At 31.3% G+C, this 16090-nt stretch overlaps 2 protein-coding genes across 5 annotated transcripts in view; one reads left to right on the top strand and one right to left on the bottom strand.

Moving 5' to 3' along the window:
• Positions 1–16090, bottom strand: part of COG5 (component of oligomeric golgi complex 5) — a 378471-nt gene that overhangs the window by 278787 nt on the left and 83594 nt on the right. The gene's annotated exons all lie outside the window — the stretch shown is intronic.
• GPR22 (G protein-coupled receptor 22) lies at positions 2725–8411 on the top strand. Of its 2 annotated transcripts, XM_033195072.1 has the most exons (3): positions 2725–3222; positions 4143–5081; positions 6800–8411. In XM_033195072.1, exon 3 carries the CDS (start codon positions 6826–6828, stop codon positions 8125–8127), a length of 1302 nt encoding a protein of 433 aa, XP_033050963.1. In that variant the 5' UTR covers positions 2725–3222; positions 4143–5081; positions 6800–6825; the 3' UTR covers positions 8128–8411. The 2 variants fall into 2 exon arrangements, with proteins under 2 accessions (XP_033050963.1, XP_033050964.1); XM_033195073.1 differs by lacking the exons at positions 2725–3222; positions 4143–5081 and adding an exon at positions 5139–5178.

Raw genomic sequence — 16090 nt, 5'->3', positions numbered from 1 at the left:
GGGTTAGAATCGTATCTAGTGCTTAGCTATCATTAGGAAGTCAAACCGTTCTCCTAGGTTAGTATACAGAGGTTATATTCATTGCACAAAATATATTAAATGCACAATTTTGAGTGTTACTATGGAAACAAGGATCTTCATAAATTGATAATCTGATATAATTTTTTTTTTTTTTTTTTTTTGAGATCTACTCTCACCGTGTTACCCAGGCTGGAGGGTAGCGGTGCAATCTCAGCCCACTGCAATCTCTGCCACCCAGGTTCAAGCGATTCTCATGCCTCAACCTCCCGAGGAGCTGGACTAGAAGCTTGTGCCATCACGCCTAATTTTTGTATTTTTTAAAGAGACAGGGTTTCACCATGTTGGCCAGATTGGTCTTGAACTCCTGATCGCAAGTGATCCACCTGCCTCAGTCTCCCAAAATGCTAGGATTATAGGCGCGAGCCACTGTACCCAGCCTGTTATTAATTCTTTTCAGGAAAATAATATAATCTGATTCTCAGTCAGTGGTTGAGATATTTGCATATTTGTTAAAAACAGGGGAAGCTGGAATTATCTTGTTAAGATTTCAGCATACCTTATGATCACCAATTTGTGGTTTTTATAAAGGAAATAAAATTATACTAAGCATTGTACACAATTTTTAAAAAGTTTGTATTATCTTATTTATCCTTGGAGACAAGTTACTCGTACACTAAATAAAGAGCACTGTCCATGCTTGAGCTACCATTATGGCTCACAAACCCCAGATTTTGTTTTTTAGAAATAATCTGAATATAACTTGAAAACACTGTCTCACAAATAGTTAAACAAAGCACAAAAATACACTTCAACAAAAGGAATCAAAGTTGACCCAAAGGAAGTTTGACTTGCCAAAAGTTATGCAGGTAATAAATAGCAACTAAATTTAGATTATCCAATTCTAAGTCCCAAGACCTTCATAATTTTCCAGAGAGAGAAGGCCAACCTCCTAGTAGAGTATGGTTTGCAGTTTTAACATTGACTCTGCTGCTAACTTACCTAGACCCTTTCAAGTCAGTAAATTTCTCTATATACCTTGGTTTCTTCTACTTCATGTGGATTATTCTGATGATAAACATAAGCAACTACTTGAACTCTGGCAGAAAAGCACTCCGCTGTGTTAATAATCTCCTCATCCCCATCATATATTGCCACTGATGCCATGTTTTCTCTAGCCTTAGTTTTAAGCTTAAATGAACGTGTGTGGTGTGGGGTGTGTGTGTGTAAGTTATCTTTATTAATGGCTGGCATTCTAGCAAGATACTTTTCCCCAACTTTCAAAATGCACGAATAGCAGCACAACATTTTCATTTTTAGTATTACCAAAGCCTTGCCACCCAAAGCTGTGCAGAAGATTTTAGAAATTCACAACAAAATTTTCCCCACATTACTCTCAACTTCTATAGAAATGCAACTCACAACTCATATTGGTCAGCTATTCCCCTATAAAGCTTCAACACTACCAGCGGAAGATTATAAAAATGCATATTGCTTTTCAAAATAATAAGAAAATAGTTCCAATTGCAAATAAAAAACAGTATACGTTTTGAAAAATGAAGGTCACTAAATATTCCTAAAATAATGGAAATAGGTGATAATTAACATTCTAACAGTTTAGCCACATGTAATGTCTTCTATTTTGTCAACAGAGTCCAGCTGTTTTATCTACTCAAATCTAAAAGAAATTTATCCTCACTATTAAAAACAGAAACTTATTTATAGGTAACTAAAATTAATAGAAATTTAATTTTAAATATTTTAATTATATTTTAATATTAAATTTAATCTAAATTTTAATATTTAAATATTTAATTTTAAATATTCAGTACTTGTACCATTATTTTCATTTTGAAAATGTATCTACCTTATAATGATTTGCCTTTATAACTTACAAAGACATGTAACTAAATTCCTTTATCCTTTAAAATAATATTTTACTAACGACATTGGCATGTAGTTACATATAATATTTAAGAAATAGCAATCTACTAAGAAATGTGCCCAGGTCAAAAATAGAATAAGCCAACTGAAATAAAACATTATAGCAAATGATCAGTATACACCTACCAAATAAAAGGGTTATCAAAGGTGAAGACCAAGCAGTAACCTCCAAAAGTAATACAATAATTACTGATTAAAGTTTTATACCCTGAGACTAAGCAACTACAATGAAATGTTTAAAAAATATTTTAGGGTATTATCACCTTAGGTCAATCTGATTATTATTTTGAATGAATGAATGAATGAATGAATGAATACCCAAATGAATGAATACTGAAGTGAAGTCACGACAATGTTTAACACCTTGAGATGTTCACAACAATTTGGAATACCCAGAGAAAATGACTTGAATACAAACAAACTGTTGAAATTCAATGTGGTTCACAGTAAAGACGCAGTGGGTTTCTATTTGTAGAACAAAGAATCTCAACCAAAAACATATATATGACTAAAATATTCTCAAATGCAATTATCAAGGCTTTAAAAAGAATATATACTTTTTACTATGTAAATCTTTCCTGTTCTCCCACCTCCCTGCATTTTTTTTAATGTTTGGCATAAGTGACCAACAAACCAGAATAGAATACACATTTTTAAAATACTAATTTACACATATTCTATTTAAGATCAACATACAACCACTCACAAATTTAGCCTTTTTAAAAAAGTGTCCTTATATAAAACAGTGGGGAGCGGGGGAAATCCCTGCTTATACATATGAAGCACAGTTTAAGCCCAATACAACTGACCAATCAAAATTAGTGAATGCACTGCATCTCTCTGCAGTGGAGAGAAGCGACAAGGTAGGCTGTCATTCTGCAAAAGCTGCCCAGAACAGGCTTTCTTCTGAAAAGCAGTGCCGTTCCTTTTTAGAAAGACTGAATCTAAATGTTGTCTCTGGAGACAAGAAGCCTTCAGTATGTTAAATTACTTTCATTATGTATTTTCAGATGCTTATTGATTCCACAGTAGGAAGAGTGAGAGACTGCAGCAGCCTCTAAGCAGCACTACATGTTCCATACATTAGCAGTACTGCTGAAACAATGGCACACTACAGACACATATTTTCATTAAGGTCATTTTCGAAGAGATGTTTATGACCCTCTTCCCCCAGTCCTCTACTAACAAGTGAACAAAATGAATCAATCCAAACTGGAAATGCTTCAACTACATCAAGAATGTATCAAATCTTTAGCGGAGGTAAGATGTGTTCCTTATTATAGTATACAGTTGCTTTTGAGCCGGCATAGTGGGGTAAAAATTACTTTGAAAAATTTTAGCCTAAATTTTAAGAGTTTGTTTAATTCTACTTATTGCTAGACATGTATTTTAAGATCTATTTCTTTTAAGACATGCTACATTTTAAATGTAATTTTTTAGGATGCATTGTTAAATACAAATATTCTTTGTAAATTCACTATGAAGACAGCTTTTAAGTCACTTCAGATATACTAAATATTCTTAACGTAATCAGTACAGTTTTTCTCCAGTGTTCCAAAAATGCTTATGTTTCTTAAAAGAACTAGATTTACTATTTTGCTGTTACTTATTACTTAATTTCATGTTAAGTTTACTATTGGGCATGTTCATTGAAAATTAATTTGCAGTTACAATTTTTATTACCTTTTATATTTCAACCACATGAACAATTCATCAATGGAAATTTATAGTATCTTCTGAAATCTGTTTTAATGAGTTAAAATTCAAATCATATGCTAATAAGCAACTTACAATATTTTTACAGCAAAAAATGTTGTTAAATTTATTACAAAGAAGAAATAACAGTATGTTTAATCTATACTAATTGTTCATCATCTCTGAAAATACAGGTTAGCTTCTAAAATGAGAGCAGAAATTAATTTTTAAAAATATAGGTTTTCTCTCACAATTGTACTTGAAATGTGAACTCTATTGTTAAATAGCATAATATATACAATCTTTATTAGGAAAAAAGAATATTTTATTTAAAGAAACAATTTTAAGCATATACTGTGGCTCTACTAATACAGTTTGGTTATTTTGATAACAAATACTGGATAATTTTTAAACAAAACTAACTTTCAATTAATTGTAAATTATTAAAAACCCTATTTCTTAACCAATTTTCTTCTTTTCACAAGGGCCGATAGCAGCTAATTCAGTATTTACAACTGACAATATGAAGAATGCAAGTGACTGAGCATCTCCCTAGCTGTCTGAACTACGAACTGCAGGATGTTCTTGTAACACGACTTTAAGACATTAAGGAGTTAAAACCAGAGAATAGGTCTACATTACTGATGCAATATAAAAAATCAACTGTATCCTAAGAAGACGCTACATAAAATAACCACAAAAAGAAAAACAATATAACTGTAAAAGCCTGAAAAGAATTGGTGAGCATTTTAAAAGGGGAAGCTTATACTTTAATATACCAGAATTGTGGAAGCTACTGATTCTGGAAGACATAATGAAACATGAATTTCCAAAAAGAAAATAAAATACTTTACCAGCACACAAAAGGAAGATTTAGCAAGTGTTTTCTGCACTAAATATTCAGATATTCATATCAATTGATATGACTAACGGATTTTTCTATCTGACTTTTATGACCAATTATGTATTCTTTTCTAATGAAAACAAACCAAATTAAATAGCAGATGGTTTTTATCAAAAGGACACAGCCTGGATTTATAATATAAAGCAAGTTATGTGATCAAGAAATCATTTCAAAATAGTGAGCACTCCTATAAAAACAGATTTACAATGGTAACAAAAGGATGTCTAAATATATTTTAGAAGCTACAAATCTTATGTTTCCTCTTTTGTTTTCACATATTCTGGAAAATAAAGAAACACTATCATGTACTCCATCAAAGGGAAATATAATTCCTATCATCTGAGGAAATTTCTCTTGGCTGTGACTTTTTAAAGCAAAACAAATACAAATATTATGTACTGTTCTTTAGAAATCCATCAGCCAATTAAATCTCATAATGCATGCAGTTGAAGTATTGGAGAGAAAACGAAAGAATTCCTACAAGACATGAAATAAAACACAGCTACTTCACTGTTGTCAGGTAAAAATTCATGTCAAAATCTGTCAATGATATCATGTATCAATTTGTCAAAAACTGCCATAGTGAACCAAAAGGCCCATAAGGCAACAGCAAACAGGTAGGTCAGAAGATGCATGCACCCCACCACACTGCTTAACATTTACAAAAGAACAGAATCTTGCTCTAGAGAAAATGTATTTTTCTTAATCATCATTTAACTTGACATTTCTGCTTTATTTAATTATAAATCTAACTGATGTGACAAAGACCTGATGTTTAACCTGTCAGTTCAGAAAATTTGGCACACTTAAAATTTTCCATTTTTATAGGATTTCAATGTTAGCTAAGACCTTAACTTACTGCCTCTAGTAATACATTATACTAACTCAGAAGAAATAATATTACCATTTGTGTTTCTGCAGTATTATTCCCCAAAAACACGCATAAATAAAACTGTATTCTAAAACTTGTCAAATATAACCTCAAGTGAAAGTTAACATGAAATTTGAAAATTATTAGCTTTTATAATTTGTTTGAATATGATTTTGCAGTTGAAATGCTGTATTTGACATGTGAAATATAGTTGGTTGTATGAGTTCATATTTTAAACTGAATATACTGATTGACATTTTAGCCCAGAACATTAGACATTATTTTTTACAAATTATTCTAAACCCCTATATATTAAAATATAGATTTGCATGAATTAGCAAAAGAGTTCGTTTTTTTTTTTTTAATTTTTCTTCAAAATGAGACAATGGGTGATATATACAAAAGGTTTCACAGGTAATGTGTAACTTTAAAAGCTTCCTCAAAAAACGGGTTTCACATACTCCTTTTCCCTAAAATTTCATCTTTTACTTTAAACACTCAGTTTAAACAATGTCAACTGATATATTCCTTTAAACTACTTCAAAAATGGCTACTTCTTAATGTGATATTAAATTTCAATTTTGTTTCCACAAGATACAAGAGGGTGTGGTCACAAAATAAATCATTCATAGGAGTGATTAATGCTCTTTTACCAAGCTTTGTAACTTTTTACTTTAGCATAATGTCCCATTGCTTCCAATTTTTAAGTTTGCCAATTGCAAAGTTCAGTGAGCATTGTAACTGTGATATACAAAATATTTATCATTGGCCTATTTCTGTGGGAAATAATTCCAAATATCCCCAAGCACACTGTTGACTTCTGAATATGAATTCAATCAACATGGATAAAGCATCTTAAAACAAACTAGTGCTCTGTACCATTTGTCATTTTAAATGAACACTTGTCCTGTTCATTTGAAATCTCACAGGAATAATTACACCTACATTCATTATGCTAGAGCATATCAAAATAGCATTTATTTGCCACCTACTCACAACATTTAAATGAAATTTTAAGACATTGGGCTGAAATTAATTTTGTATGCTAGGTAGTTTTATCATACAAAAATACACTTTATCTCAAATAATAAGCTGGAAATACTCAAATGAGAAAAACCCTTTAGTATATTAAGTAACTTTGCACTACAGAGGAACAATTTCCACAGTTATTTCTTCAAAAGGAAAACACAATTTTCTATCAAAACAATGCAACCTTGATGTTTCTTAATTCTACATTTCTATTAATAGTTTACAAACTTAAAAATTAAACTAAGTACACAATTAAAAGATTTTTTTCTTAAAAAGAACACGTTATACATCATTTAAATTGCCAAATATCAAATAGTTTATTCTATTTCACTTTCTAGGGGAAAAAACCAACTGCTCCAAAAGAATGTGTTTTTCTCCCATTCTGGAAATCAACATGCAGTCTGAATCTAACATTACAGTGCGAGATGACATTGATGACATCAACACCAATATGTACCAACCACTATCATATCCGTTAAGCTTTCAAGTGTCTCTCACCGGATTTCTTATGTTAGAAATTGTGTTGGGACTTGGCAGCAACCTCACCGTATTGGTACTTTACTGCATGAAATCCAACTTAATCAACTCTGTCAGTAACATTATTACGATGAACCTTCATGTACTTGATGTAATAATTTGTGTGGGATGTATTCCTCTAACTATAGTTATCCTTCTGCTTTCACTGGAGAGTAACACTGCTCTCATCTGCTGTTTCCATGAGGCTTGTGTATCTTTTGCAAGTGTCTCAACAGCAATCAACGTTTTTGCTATCACTTTGGACAGATATGACATTTCTGTAAAACCTGCAAACCGAATTCTGACAATGGGCAGAGCTGTAATGCTAATGATATCCATTTGGATTTTTTCTTTTTTCTCTTTCCTGATTCCTTTTATTGAGGTAAATTTTTTCAGTCTTCAAAGTGGAAATACATGGGAAAACAAGACACTTTTATGTGTCAGTACAAATGAATACTACACGGAACTGGGAATGTATTATCACTTGTTAGTACAGATCCCAATATTCTTTTTCACTGTTGTAGTAATGTTAATCACATACACCAAAATACTTCAGGCTCTTAATATTCGAATAGGCACAAGATTTTCAACAGGGCAGAAGAAGAAAGCAAGAAAGAAAAAGACAATTTCTCTAACCACACAACATGAAGCTACAGACATGTCACAAAGCAGTGGTGGGAGAAATGTAGTCTTTGGTGTAAGAACTTCAGTTTCTGTAATAATTGCCCTCCGGCGAGCTGTGAAACGACACCGTGAACGACGAGAAAGACAAAAGAGAGTCTTCAGGATGTCTTTATTGATTATTTCTACATTTCTTCTCTGCTGGACACCAATTTCTGTTTTAAATACCACTATTTTATGTTTAGGCCCAAGTGACCTTTTAGTAAAATTAAGATTGTGTTTTTTAGTCATGGCTTATGGAACAACTATATTTCACCCTCTATTATATGCATTCACTAGACAAAAATTTCAAAAGGTCTTGAAAAGTAAAATGAAAAAGCGAGTTGTTTCCATAGTGGAAGCTGATCCCCTGCCCAATAATGCTGTAATACACAACTCTTGGATAGATCCTAAAAGAAACAAAAAAATTACCTTTGAAGATAGTGAAATAAGAGAAAAATGTTTAGTACCTCAGGTTGTCACAGACTAGAGAAAAGTCTAAGTTTCACCAAATCCACATTCAAATGAGTTTTAAATTGTAAAAACTGATATTACTGCCAAATATAAGAAAAAATATTTTAATTATTGGTTATGTTGTAAATTTTCAATGTGAATGTCAATTAGATAGGTCATATATATTCAATTTCTTCATTACTTAATGTATTTGTTGCATGGCAGTTTGTTAAAGTACTATCGTGTATATTTTGTCAATATTATGTCCAACAGAAAATATTCATGTAAGTCATATTTTCTAAAGAATAAATACATAGCCTTAAAATAGTGTATAACTTTAAAATGTAACTGACATAGGTATCCTTGCTTTTTTTTTTAAGTTAAAATGCATTGTTTCTAAGCCACAAACTATAGATATATTTAGATTGCAACTAGGGTAGCATTTTAATCTAAAAACCAAAATTATGGGCTCAAAACAATCCAGTATTTTCCATACCACTATGCTATGTTTCCTGGTATAGTGTATTTGCTATATTTGATGCATCAAAAATAATTAAGTACGTATGAAGTTTCATTGTTTTAAATGTAAAAAATCATAGAATTTATCAAAATTTTAAAATTAATGAACCAAAAAAACCTCTATATCCACATCAAGACAGAGAAACTTTAAAATTCATGTTTACTATGAAAAAAAGATTGATTTTCTAAGTTCAAGGACAGTATGCCTATAACATACAAATGAAATGAAAGTAAAGGGAAGGAAGAATACTAAAGCACCAGCCTCTTTCTTCCCTCCTCACTTTGCTTAAATCTAAGCCAAACGCTCTGGATTAATATAGCATACTGATTTTTAAAAAAGTACATTAAAATAAACTGACTTCCTAACTTTATTCAACTCAGCCCTTTCGTATAATAGAAAGTTAACTACCCAAATCTGAATACCAGGAATGAAAAAAAAAAGACTTTAAATCATTATAGAAAAGTCTAACAAAGCCTCTAATTTTAGATACATACAACTTTAGAGTAATAATACAGTTTACACAATGTTCCTACCAAATCATAGCTCCCAAGTATTTCAAAATGTAGTTGTTTTATTTCCACACTGAAAATCACTAAGGTAACAATAAGTCTTGTCACTTTTCTACTGTACCATCACTTAATTTAACTTTAGGTATTTTTCTCTCCAAACCTCAATTCATGTGGGAAAATCATGAAATTACTAAACTTAACTATGGATTACAAGGATTGGGAATCTCATATCAAACAAACATTTTCCAGTTGTTATAATGTAATAATCTATCAATAAGTGCCAATATCACTATCAGAAAATTTGTCATAAGTTATTTAAAATAGGAAAATACTTACTGCATTGTAATTGGTTAGCTGAACTTTTATTCTATTTTCTGAAACTGTACCCACTAAACCAAGTAGCAATTCATTTTTAAAGAAAATATTAGATGTCTAAAAATTCAATAGTATATCACTTTTATACAAATAAATGAGATTTATCCAGTCTAGTTTACTGAATACCCTAATCCTTGGAAAAATGAATGCCATGCAATAGCTTGAACTCACTAAGGTTACATGGCAAATTAAATAGTAATTTACTTCTGATAATAATGTTAACATAATGTCAAATCTTGGCAAAAGCTCAGTTTCCTTCTGCCTTATTTTCTACTGTTTTTTTGGAATTAAAAAAAAAGTGCTTCAATTTAACAAAATGTAGCATAAGCAACTGAGATATTTTTTGAAACGCCAAAAAGAAATTAATACTTCAGGCACAAAAGGATTAAGAAAATTTTCATTTGGTAAATACATTTGGCACTGACTAGCTCCTAATCTTCTTTTATTTTATTTTTTACCCCATGAAATAAAACAAACTCATTAATATCTTCATTTAAAAATTTTAAAAATGCATTTTGTAATTGGACTCCCAAGCATAAATTAAAATTTTAATATCTAGTTTTATAATCTTAATAAAAATTAGACTATTTTTTAGACCCTTCATATTAAGAAAAACTCCCTTGTGTTTTAAATATTTTTATTCTTCAGGTTTATAACTATGCCAAAGAACTCAGTATAAAAACAGAGATTTCTATTATATTTGTCTAAACTGCTTTCATGCCTTCTTGTCCTCTGTAATAAGAAATTAAATAAGAAATAAATGGTAAATATTACAACATTGCCCTTTAAACTGCTATCATTTTTATACTTGACACTGAAGCAGACATTTAACAAGCATTTCTGACCATCTATAATGATCTTTCAGGTATATAAAAGTGCATCAACTGATTTACGACAAAGAAAATTCATACCTATCAGAAAACTTCTAACAGCTTTTTAATGTGCTAAGTAGTATATAACATGTAAATCAAAATAATATTTATGTGTTAAAAATTTAGCTTCAAAAACAAGTCACAACTATGTTTCCAACTACTGACCTCAGCTTAAATGTGAGAATGAGAAGCTTAGACAAGTTTTTGTGTTAAACATCTGTTCTATGAAAAGATAAAATATTTCTACTTTCTTGACGTTGGTCTTCATTACAATGTGTGAATTTTTCACTTTATTTCAAATAATTTTGCTCAAAAAAAATTAAGGCTAATTCTTCCTGTTAGAATGAAAAATTTAAAATGCAAAAGCAATAGAGGCAACAATAAACTCAATATGCGATCCTTCTTAAAACTACATTTTTCTATCCATATATTATAAATCATAGGCATAGATATCAATTTCTACATAGTTAACTGGGTCAGTTCTTCCAAAGGATAAAAAGCCCTTAGTAGCCCTTAGTAGGGCTTATTCCACATAGTATTTTAAATACCAACCAAAGATGAGCTCAACAAGATGTGGTAAATTTTATTTGCTTTGTTTTGTGTGTTAATTTAAGGGAGTTATTACTCTACCAACTACTACTGAACAAATGTTCAAACTTATTGTGAAGGTAGAATTATTTACAATTATACATCTTTAAAATGCCATTCATATCTGACCCAAGTCAATTTTTAGGTGTATGTTCTATTCTTTCATCCTTTAACTAAAACAACAGTAGTCTCCCCTTATCTGTGGTTTTACCTGCTGCAGCTTCAGTTACCCACGGTCAGTTAGCATGGTCAACTCTGTGGTCCAAAAATATTAAATGGAAAATTCCAGAAATAAACAATTTATAAGTTTTAAATTGTTATATTTAAACTTATTTATAAATTTATGTATAATTGTACTACTTTATTATTACTTGCTGTTAATATCCTACTGTGCCTAACATATGATTTAAACTTTATCATAGGTATGTATGTATAGGAAAAAAACATAGTACATGATACACTATATATAGGGTTCAATACTATCCATGGTTTCAGGCATTCTCTGGTGGTCCTGGGATGTATCCCTGAAGATAAGCAGGGACGAATGTGTAGCAAAATCTCAGTTTTTTGGGCATTAAAAACTAGATTTCTCATTGAACTGAAATTAGACTTAAGGGTTAAAAATATATAAAATTATTAGAAAACAGGACCTTAGTAGGGCTTATTCCACATAGTATTTCAAGGCTACTTCCCAAAGTCAATAAAACTTTTAATTTTATTGCATTTCATGATTATACAATTAAGTACTAGCTTTGTGATTCAATTAGCATTTAAAATCTTACAGAAAGGAGGCATTTTGGCAGATAGTTTGAATTATATGATAGAGTCATTACCCTCAAGAGCTTATAATCTAGCATCAAGGTATTAAAAAGTATGGCAATACCTAAAAACAGAGGCAGATGTGGTAAATACTATAAAAGAAGAATACAGTTCTTAATAGACTTAAGAAAGGGATCATGTTGAATTTAAGAAGAAAGCCTTCTATCTTATATGCTAGAAGAGATATCTGAGCAGGGGAATACAAGGTGAAAAAACAAGCTTAAAAAAAACAAAACAGCAATACATAGAATTGATGAGGTAAGACACAGAAAATAGGAAGCTGCTGCCATCACCTTCATAGCTAGTGAAAAGCCAGGCAAAAAGTGATGGCACTAGCTTGACAAGGGAGTGTTCAGATGTGACAGGCAATGTGAAGGCCATCACTTAGAAAACTCAATATTTTCTAACTAGCTAGGCAAGAAAGCTGGCATAAGAGACTGAAGAATTAAAAATGATGACCATAAGGAAGACCATAAGAAACAGATTACCCGCAATAATCAAATAACTATTTAATTATGCTTTGTGTAAATTACACTGATAACACAGGCAAAAACAAAAAATATTTGGCAGGGCAAAACACTCAATGAAGTAAAATAACATTAAATAATGTTCTAGTTATTAGAAGCTATTCAGAATGAAAATTTCTAATTGATGTTTTAAATTATCTACCTTATATATTTTACAATTGCTTTATTCCATTTTTTCATTAAACACATATTTTCTATTAACTATTTTAACTATAAAATACACAGTGAGAAAATACCAATGTATATGAAGTAAAACACACAAATGTCATCCTTTGCTATTTTCCCTGAATCACAGTTATCCATCCAACTCCTTATATATGTATTGTCCTCATTCTTTGTTAATGGCTACATACAAATAGTTTTTAATTAAATTTTTTTTAAATAGCAAGATTTCTAAAGGATAATAGTAATGAAAGGGCAAATAAAGCTTTTTCTATTCCATTTAAGCGGCTTCAAACTGTATTTGAAAATCATGTTAGAAAATTTACATTTTCAGTTTCAATTAAAAATTAAAATATTCAGTTGCCAAAGGTAACTTGGCCACTGAGAAGGTTATATTTCAGAATGAAGGCAAGAAGCAATGGGAAAACCATAAAATAATGTATTTCTTTTATCCTTTTCACCAAATAAGATGAGAAATAAGAACACTAAAGTAAACTTTTAGCAAATATTTTCTTTATATCTCAGATGAGCACCTGTATATACTCTTGAATGTAAGCCCCCGAGACTCAGGGACTGCAGTGAACTCTAAGAAAGTTAAAAATGAGTTGACCAATAATAAATGTCAGAAATTTTAAAAGTTCAGATCATATCATACAAGAGAAAGTAAGGAGATAAAAGAACCCAGATGAGGCTGGAAAAAGACCTAAAATACTCAAAGATGCGAAGCTCTTAGAGAAATACGAATAGAATACAGAATTGTAGGTTAGAGTTCACAAAAGAAAACTAATTTGAAGATTGACTTTTTTCTAAAAAGCATTCAAAAAAGCAAAAGATACCCCTATTGACAGGCTGCACATACTAGAAATATAACAACAAACACTGCATCATAACAAGTAGAATAAATATTAAATATTACAATTTATAGATTTTAGAACAAAACGGCATTGAAATGTGGAACAAATGGAAAAGTGGGCTTATCACTAATACAAAAGCCATCACCTTTTAAGAAATACTCATTTTTTCAGGACAGAAAGAGTCAAGCAAACATAATCACAATAATCTTTCTTCCCTTGCTCATATTAAAACAACATGTGAAAATAATCCTAAGTGTCTCTCCCATTCTATTCACACATTTTCTACAGGCCTCCATAAGCTGTATCCATGGCTTTCAAATATGACAGCTTTGTACTTGCACCAGCAAGTGGTAAAATGTGCTGTCATTCCTGTCACTGACACCAATACCAACTCCCTGCCACTATCAAACCCTGAGGCATCAAGTAAGATAAGGGAGGTGAGCTGAGTCTGTCTGGGATTGAGGTCATTTTCGTCACCCTGCTTCTGTGAGAGCAATATGTCATATTTTTCTGAGAGGTATTAAGCAAAGGCAGACTACCAAAGCACATCAACCAATTTATCAGGATGAAGAGAGAAAGTGGCTAGTAAGGATGACAAGGTTATGGGGAAACTGCTTTTCCCTCAGACAGCTGTGGACACATAATACTCATGAGATTTGAAAAATTAAATGTTTTAAACGTAATATAAAATTTTTAAATGTTAATGCTAACAAATGACAGCACTGGTCATATTAAACATAGGCTGCAGGAGTGGGAAATACATATGGGACTGTAGTGAGGTAATAATTATATATTAATATATTTATATTTCAATCAGCCAGTAATATTACACACAATCCCATATGTCATATACTACAAACTGAGTACACTGATTGGGTATACTGCATACTGATTGGGTAAAGAAGAATCAAAGATATATATTTCAGCCAAAATATTGCTAATGACTTAGGATAAGTTGAAATACAAAATATCAACTGTACATACTCTGTACTTTAAAAGTCTTACTCTCAATTCTTAAAAAACTGTCTTTTCTTTTGCTGTTAAATTTTTTCCAACTATCACTTCTTACAAACAACAAAATGCTAGCAAACTGTAGTTACCTAACAACTTTATAAAAACTGTCTTAAATGCACACAATACAGTAACAGTTGGTAATACTAATGTACTTTCGCACTACTTTTATAACACCTTTATACTGCTTTTATAATGCCTCCCAAAAAAGTACCTGGTACATTCCAACTGATCAGTAAATATTAGTGGAATTGAAAACAAACAAATTTTAAACCTCAGACCCTACTGTTTTACCTTGTTTAGAAGGCTGTTTCTCAAAATGTAGTCCACCTATATTAGAGATTCTGCGGTACTTTTTAAAAAGCCAATTCCTGGGCCCCATATCTGACCCTCTGACTTACTGAATCAGAATCTCTGAGGTTGCAGTCCTGAAAAAAAAATTATTTTTTTGTTTGTTTGTTTTTTAGAGACAGAGACTTGCTCTCTGACCCAGGTTGAGATGCAGTGGTACAATCATGGCTCACTGCAGCCTCAAACTCTGAGGCGCAAGTGATTCTCTCACCTCAGCCTCCCGAGTAGCCGGGAGTACAGGCATGCACTACCATGACGAGCTAATTTTTAAAAATATGTCTGTAGAGACGGGGTCTCATTATGTCGCCCAGGCTGGTCTCAAACTCCTGGTCTCAAGCAATCCTCCCCCCTTGGCCTCCCAAAGTTCTGGGATTACAGGTGTGAGCCACCACACCCAACCAATATATGTTTTAATGAGTACTCTCAGGTGCCTTGTGTGCTGACATTTAAGAATTACTACTTTAGATTTCAGAAGACAGACTATGTATCAAGGTGACATTCAATAAATGAAAAGGTACAGAAGCAGCTCTTAATTCAGACTGTACTGCAGTCTTGAAAAAAATTCCTCCATTTACTTCATTTTAACTGATTAAATTTTAGTTGGATTATGTATACTATAATCCAGTACTACATTAGCTTTCTAAGAAATGTTTCTTTAAACGAGGTTATCTAGACAAAAGTTTCCTTTAAGAATCATACACTCTCAGAAGACAAAATGCTACCAAACACATTCACCATAAACTGTTACGTACTTCACTCAACCAAACTACTCAATTAATTATAAAATTGCATGGCTACTATTTTTCATAAAATTCATACTCAAACCAGAAGTACTATTCTTGCACATTTTTGCTCATTTCACTATAAAACTTCCACTAAAACATAATTGACATAAAAGAATTACTTCTAAAAGAAACTTGCAGTGAAAATACTTACAAATTGTATTTTGTATATGTTTTGAACAAATGCCATGCAGGTTAGGTAGAGTTCTGAATCAAATATTTTTCCTTTGCTATTATTATTTACTTTGTACCATTAATGCAATTTAGTAAACAGTAACCTAATCTCTGATAATTTTATGACATCCTTTAATTTAAATTCCTATTCTGTATTATAATAGTTTAAGTAATACTGATACTTGATAAATGCCACAAATGGTATTACAGAAACACTACTCTAGGAACACTTCTTATTAACCCTTTCGCTAGGAATTTTTTCCAACCACACTGATATTATCTTTTGTTATTACTTTTGGTTTTTAGTATTTTCATTGATTTAATCATGAAACTAACCCATCACAAGTTATTATTGAAAATGAGCATTATTGAAAATCAGCTGCTAGCAAATACAACTTAAAGATACAAAGACAAGGCCGGGAGTGGTGGCTCACGCCTGTAATCCCAGCACTTTAG

Source organism: Trachypithecus francoisi, unplaced genomic scaffold (genome assembly GCF_009764315.1).
Source record: "Trachypithecus francoisi isolate TF-2019V2 unplaced genomic scaffold, Tfra_2.0 Lachesis_group4, whole genome shotgun sequence".
NCBI lineage: Eukaryota > Metazoa > Chordata > Mammalia > Primates > Cercopithecidae > Trachypithecus > Trachypithecus francoisi.
This window is presented reverse-complemented; position numbering and strand designations above follow the sequence as displayed.

What these genes read in the sequence shown, in the direction of transcription:
- GPR22 (XM_033195072.1), top strand. Translation starts at nt 6,826, where the DNA reads ATGTGTTTTTCTCCCATTCTGGAAATCAACATGCAGTCTGAATCTAAC.